Raw genomic sequence first — 7,337 nt, forward strand, 5'->3', positions numbered from 1 at the left:
AGAGCATGTGTTCCAACTACAAAGGATCACACTCCTCAGCCTCCCTGGTAAGGTCTATTCAGGGGTGCTGGAGAGGAGGGTCCGTCGGGGAGTCGAATCTCAGATTCGGAAGGAGCAGTGTGGTTTTCGTCCTGGCAGGGTCCTCAATGGTGCATGGGAGTTCGAGTCCAGTCTACATGTGTTTTGTGGACTTGGAGAAGGCGTTCGACCGTGTCCCTCTGGGAGTCCTGTGGGGGGGGTGCTTCGGGAGTATGGCGTACCGAACCCCCTGATACGGGCTGTTCGGTCCCCGTACGACCAGTGTCAGAGTTTGGTCCGCATTGCTGGCAGTAAGTGAAATTCGTTTACGGTGGAGGGTTGGACTCCGTCAAGACTGCCCTTTGTCACCGATTCTGTTCATAACTTTTATGGACAGAATTTCTAGTCGCAGCCGAGGTGTAGAGGGGTTCCGGTTTAGTGGCCTTAGTATTGCATCTATGCTTTTTACAGATGATGTGGTTCTGTTGGCTTCATCAAGCAGTGATCTCCAACTCTCACTGGAGCGATTTGCAGCCGAGTGTGGGATGAAAATCAGCACTTCCAAATCTGAGACCATGGTCCTCAGTGAGAAAAGGGTGAAGTGCCCTTTCCGAGTCGGGGATGAGATCCTGCCGCAAGTGGAGGAATTCAGGTATCTCAAGGTCTTGTTCATGAGTGAGGGAAGACTATAACGGAAGATCGACAGGCGGATCGGTGCAGCATCTGTAGTGATGTGGACTTTGTATCTGTCCATGGTGGTGAAGAAGGAGCTAAGCCGAAAGATGAAGCTTTCAATTTACCGGTCAATCTATCTTCGTACCCTCACCTATGGTCACGAGCTGTGCGTCGTGACCGAAAGAACAAGATCCCAGATGCAAGTGGCAGGTTTTCTCCACATGGTGTCCGGGCTCTCCCTTCAAGATAGGGTGAGAAGCTCGGTAATCCGGGATAGGCTCGGAGTAGAGCCGTTGCTCCTCCATGTTGAGAGGAGCCAGATGAGGTGGCTCGGGTTTATAATTAGGATGCCACCCTGGTGAGGTGTTCCGGGCACGTCCCACCGGGAAGAGACCCCGGTAACAACCCAGGACACGCTGGAGAGACTATGTCTCCCGGCTGGCCTGGGAACACGTCGGGTTTCCCCCGGAGGAGTTGGATGAAGTGCCTGGGGAGAGAGAAGTCTGGGCTTCCCTGCTAAAGCTACTTCCCCCGCGACCCAGCCTCGGATAAGCAGAAGTAAATGAATGGATGAATTGCTGGTTGGTTTATTGAAGACTCTAAATTGCCTGGAGGTGTGAATGAGTGAATGGTTGTTTATATGTGCCCTGCGATTCGCTGGCGACCAGTTCAGGGTGTACCCTGCCTCTCGTCCAAAGATAGTGGGGATAGGCTCCAGCACGCCCGCGACCCGAGTGAGGATAAGCAGTATGGAAAATAGATGAATGGATGGACTAGGATGTGTGAGGTGCATCAGTCACATTCATCACCCACCTCATTCATCACTTAAGATATTGTTTTTTACATATTGATATTTGACTTTTTAATACTGCTGACACTTGTATGACAATAATGTTCAAATATTACTTAAAACAATACAATTGCAAGGTTAACTTGAAGGTTTTATGGCTACAGTTTCCAGATTTGAAACAAAAACTACTCTCAATGTGAAATGTTGCTTTGAAAATGACCAAAATCCAGTTTGTGTCACAGAACCGATTGTGGTCATACTTAAGGTACTACTGTGTAGCGGACACGCCACGCAAAGATGCCACCCTGCACCCCATCCTCGCACTACCGCTGCTGCCCGCCGAGGTAGATAAATACGAACTGGCGAGACGCAACTTCACATGCAGATGTTAAACGAATAAGCAGTCACAAACCATCGAAAACAAGACACAGACATTAGCTTTGCCATGCCGACGCTAAGTGAATTTCGGCTGCCTGGCGCTTCAAAGCGGAGACCCAAGGATGCTGAGTTCGCACCCGGACGCTAAGTTAATTAACTTCCCGCCAGTCGGAGGATTTCACCAACAAAGGCGTCTCCACCCTGTTGAGTACCGCCACTTGGGAGTTTGAACAGGCAACGAGACCCATGGGCGACGGAACGACACTACAGACATGGGTTCATTAGACAGTCTGTGGCGGACTTGACTGTGAGTTAATATTTGAAGAACTTTACATGAACGCCACTAGTGACTGTATTGCTGCAAACTTGAATGTCTAATGTCGAATCTGTTAACTGAACCAGATGAAATGTTTCACCCCACAACTTAAATGTCACATGGAAAATAGTAATGTTCTCCACACCACACAACATTTGAAACGTTCATTACAGGTATTAAAGAGGATGAGCGTGGAACAATGCAAGGTGAGGAAATGGTCTCGTTATCTTAAATTCTATAATTAATATTTTATTCCACTGGTTTTAAACCACAAAATAATCCTAAAATGGAAATATAACGCCAAAAGGCAGTCCAGCCAGCTCTGTGGTCAGGAAGGTGGTGGAAAGGGAGAAGGGGGGTAAATCCCCCCCCTTTTTGTCTCGCTCCCCCAAAAAGGGCCGGCGCAGTGGTAAGAGAGGTTTTTTTTTTTTTTGGTCTCACCCTGAAGCCTTATGTCTCCCCCAAACAATTTGCCGACGACTGAGCCAGGCAGTACGCCACCTCAACCGAGGTGGCGAGGACACATCGGACGATCCCAGGCTGCGGAGCATCCTGCAAGCGCTCCGAGCTACCCTGTTTGGGGTTCTGAGCTCAGTCCGAGGGAACGGAAGAAGACGCAATGCACCCGCTCCGAACGTTTTGCGAACAGAGACACCCGAGAGACGTCCTGCCTGGGAACTTGTTGGGCTCCTTTTTGTTCTTCCCTTTTTTTTCTTCCTCCCTTCCATCAAATCCACCTGTTCCGGTGCGGACCGGGCCGGCCGAACACTCGGGAGCCTGACTTGCCAGCCTCAAACGTGTTCCAGACACGTAAATCCAACATTGCAGTCTACTAAAAGTACAGATTAGTGCATATTTAGGTTAAAATTAACGAGAACAGGAATCCTCAGCTATATGTATTCACTACACGCCCATTCTGCTAATCTCACCTCACAAGTCAGTTCCTTTGCCAATATTCGTCTGTACCTTGTTTGTTTTGTGTTTGTCTGTCCTTACCCTGTAGATTCCTCCATGTTAGAGCATTACATTTTCTATAAAATTCACCACTTGCATCGTGTGTGTGTGTTTGTGTTCGGGACAAAAACCTCTGGAAGTCTAGGACTCATCAAAGTTTCTGAAGTGTAGCCACCTTCTGAATGAGAGACTGATAACCAGGTTTCTCGTCGCTTCCCCTAAATTTTATTCACACAAAAAGGGACGTGGTGCCCCTCATATATATCAAATAGCTTGAGTTATAACGCTGTAATTTAAAATTACGATAAACCGGAAGTGACGCAAGCGCCGCTTCCAGCTCATTCTTTCTTCTTAATTACATTCTTAAGTCAACCCATAGTTGCTACAACTGTAATACAAGTCCTTTTTCCCCATTGCTTTAACAAAACAAACATTTACATTTACTCATACTCTGACAAGAAGTAGTGCAGGAGATCGTCCTCTATCTTACCTGCGGGATCACAATGTCGGCCAAAGCACGAGAAAGTCTGAACAACTCCAGTGTGTCCTCCAAACCCAGAGTAGCATTATGAATGACATCATATTTTACACAGTCGTAAATGTCAGGTATTTTACTGATGTCGTAGCGGCCGTTTTTCATGCGGAAATCTCTCTCAAGTTTGGACCAGCGCTGTAACATCAGCTCCAGTGTTTCACTGTGGTAAAGTTGCAGGTCTGAGGACAGCAAGCACAGAAGATATCCTGGTTACTGGTGCACTAATACACACTATTTAAAGAAATATCACCGTAGTAAATTATAAACCAACCTCAAAATTATATTTGTTAAATATGCATAAAAATAACGATATATTTCATTTAAATAGAGGTTTTTAAAGTACTCAAAGTTCCTTTACATAACCCACGGATCCCCGAGGCTACCTAGTTGATCCTGCCAGTAGCATATCTTTATCACCTCAAAGATTAAGCATGGCAGTCCAAGTACACGCGTACAGTAAAACCGCGAATGGCTCATTAAATACGTTGTACTTCCTTTGATCGCTCTGCCGTAACTTGGATAACTTTTTTTTTTTTTCTTTGAGGAGGGGTTTTGCTAATCATTTCTTCAGTGGAGGAGCAACTTTCTAATTTTGAGGAGCAATTTTTTGCAGGTTTATCGCACAGGGACCCGGAGTAGGGGTTTTATTCAACTAAAAAATATGACAATCGGGGAATTAAATGTAGGGCTGCATCTATCGAACATTTTAGTACTAGAGTATCCTCCAAACCCCTCTTCTGTTTGGGTACATAACCCATTTTACCTGTTATTCCCCTGTGACCACATTGGCCACATCTTTCACCAACATGACTCAAATTGGACTCACAGATCAGATGGTAGTATACTGGCCATATGTCACAGTGACTACACTGGACAAAACCTTTAAGCACCCTGTATGTAAGTAGCCTCAGTGTGGGGAAAGCTCTTTGTCTACACAAACTAGCTAAAAAAAAAACAAAGTTCAGCCCACCGTTCCAAAAATTAACTAGTTCAGTTCATAGTTAAAAATTTTGAACCATAACCATTGTTTATAGTTCTTTTTACTTTCCCTCATAATGTTGCTGACAGACTATTACACTCAAAATACAGCAGGGCTGTGTGGGGTCCCATGTTCTGGTCACTGGGTTATGGTCGGTTTGTGGTGGGGGGATGGGGGGGTTGTCGGTCGGATTGGCCCAAAACGGCCAGTACAGTACAAGGTAGTGTTGGGAATCTCTGGCATGAGACCGATTCAATACATATCAAGATACAAAGTTGGCGATTTGAAACAAAAACGATTTCTTTAAAGGTGAAATGATTCGATACGATTCGATTCAGTTTGGGTGCGAAACGATGTGATTCAATTCGATATGGAAAAAAAGCTTGTTTTATTATTGTTGATGTAGACGTTAATCATAAAAAAACAACAACTCTATAAAATGACATTTTACAAGTATTTTCAAACATGTAAAAGACAACTTATCCCCGAGCATTGTTGCTATATGGCACTGTAAAAAATAACAAAATCCCATGTCAATGAATAGATTCTTAGACATGGAATAAATACATCATACAGCAACATAATTTTTGTTGGATGGGATCAGAAATGGACGAAAGGACGCATGTACAGGAAAAAACACGACATACCCATCTTCAATATATAACTACTTCAAATTAATCCAGAGGGAGAATACAGTAGAATTAGAGTAAACAACAGAAACCGAAATAAAACAGAACATTTTATTCATCATCACTGTCCACATCTTTTTTGCAGGGCAGATTTCTCTTGAGGACAATCAACAACTATCCACATGCTCATGTTTGAGTAGACGACGTTTGTTGGAGACAATATCTCCTGCAGTGCAAAAAACCCTTTCAGATGCCACACTGGCTGGCATACAGAGATATTGTTTCGAGAGAGATGACAGCAATGGCAGGTCTTGCTGCTCTTTCCACCATTGTAGTGGTTTGTTTTTCAGGGGCAAAGACTCACGATCACTGTACCTCCTCACTTCATCACTGGCCTGGTCAATCACAGATCTGTTAGCACATCTGCCTCACAGTTCTGTAATTTATTGAGATGTACTGTCCTCCTCACTTCAAAGTCTTATCCAAACAGCTGGTCCAGAGCTGATATTTTCTTCTTTTTGAAGGAGGGTTATTAGCTGGAAAATGCAATAGGGACATAGAATAAAGCCACACAGAGTTCCACGACAAATTTGAGAACAAAAAATCATCTGCAGGCTTCGGTTGCACAATTTATGTAGGTATGTCATCTCAATAAATTATCCATTCATCCATCCATTTTCTTTACTGCTTATCCTCACTAGGGTCGCAGGCTGCTGGAGCCTATCCCAGCTATCATCGGGCAGGAGGCTGGGCATCTACGGGCAATTTAGAGTCCTCAATCAACCTACCACGCATGTTTTTGGGATGTGGGAGGCCGGTGCTCAATCCCCGTCCCCGCCTGTGTGGAGTTTGCATGTTTTTCCCGTGCCTGTGTGGGTTTTCTCAGGGCACTCCAGTTTCCTCCCACATCCCCAAAACATGTATGGTAGTGTAGCGGACATTCCACCCAAAAGATGCCACCCGGCACCCCAGCCTCGCACTACCGCCGCTCCCCGCTGAGGTAGACGTTAACTCCAGAGTCACACGCAGACTCTAAACGGATTAACACAAACAATAAACTATCTTCAACAAGACACAGACATTTGCTTTGCCATGCCGACGCTAAGTGGATCACGTCTGCCTGGTACTTCAAAGCGGAGACCCAAGGATGCTGAGTTCGCCCCCGGACTCTAAGTTAATTAACACCCCGCCAGTCGAAGGACTGCACCCAGAAAGGCGCCTCCAACCTTTTGACTACTGCCACTTGGGACTTGAAACAAGCAACAGCACGACACTACAGACATGGGTTCATAATATATTGACTCCCAGTCTGTGACTCGACTGGGAGTCAATATTTTAATAACTTTACATGAATGCCACAAGTGACTGTATTGCTGCAAACTTGAATGTCTAACATCAAATCTGATGTTAACTGAACCACATGAAATGTCTCACCCCATGCCACAAATGTCAAATGAAAATAGTAATGTTCTCCACACCACATAACATTTGAAACATGCATTACAGGTATGAAAGAGGATGAGAGTGGAACAATGCAGGGTGGGAAAATGGTCTCGTTATCTTAAACCCAATAATTAATATTTTATTCCACTGGTTTTAAACCACAAAATAATCCTAGAATGGAAAAATAACGGCAAAAGGCAGTCCAGCCCCTCGGTGTTCAGGAAGGTGGTAGAAAAGGAAAGGGGGGGTGACCTCAGTCTGCTGTGCTTTGTTGCTGTTACCAGATTTTACTCGCCGACGACCACACCAGGAAGGACGCCCACCTCACCCGAGGTGGCAAGGACACATTGGATGATCCCCGGCTGCAGCAAATATGACGTGGTGCCCCTCATATATATCAAATACCTTGATATATAACGCTGTAATTGAAAATTACGATAACCCGGAAGTGACGCAGGCGCCGCTTCCAACTCATGGTTTCCTTCTAAATTACGCACAATTTTTACAAATCCAATAAACGCTACAGTAGGTTAATTGAAGACTCTAAATTCCCCGTAGGTGTGAATGTGTGTGTGTGTGAATGGTGGTTTGTTTATATGTGCCCTGTGATTGGCTGGAAA

At 45.0% G+C, this 7,337-nt stretch overlaps 1 protein-coding gene across 7 annotated transcripts in view; it reads right to left on the reverse strand.

Annotated features, from left to right (window-relative positions):
• Window positions 1-7,337, reverse strand: part of ppip5k1a (diphosphoinositol pentakisphosphate kinase 1a) — a 137,242-nt gene that overhangs the window by 67,026 nt on the left and 62,879 nt on the right. For all 7 annotated transcript variants that reach the window (XM_061765039.1, XM_061765037.1, XM_061765035.1 and 4 more), the window contains exon 18: window positions 3,622-3,845. In XM_061765039.1, coding sequence (XP_061621023.1) covers window positions 3,622-3,845 — 224 coding nt within the window. The remainder of the gene's footprint in view (window positions 1-3,621; window positions 3,846-7,337) is intronic.

Source organism: Phyllopteryx taeniolatus, unplaced genomic scaffold (genome assembly GCF_024500385.1).
Source record: "Phyllopteryx taeniolatus isolate TA_2022b unplaced genomic scaffold, UOR_Ptae_1.2 contig_24, whole genome shotgun sequence".
NCBI lineage: Eukaryota > Metazoa > Chordata > Actinopteri > Syngnathiformes > Syngnathidae > Phyllopteryx > Phyllopteryx taeniolatus.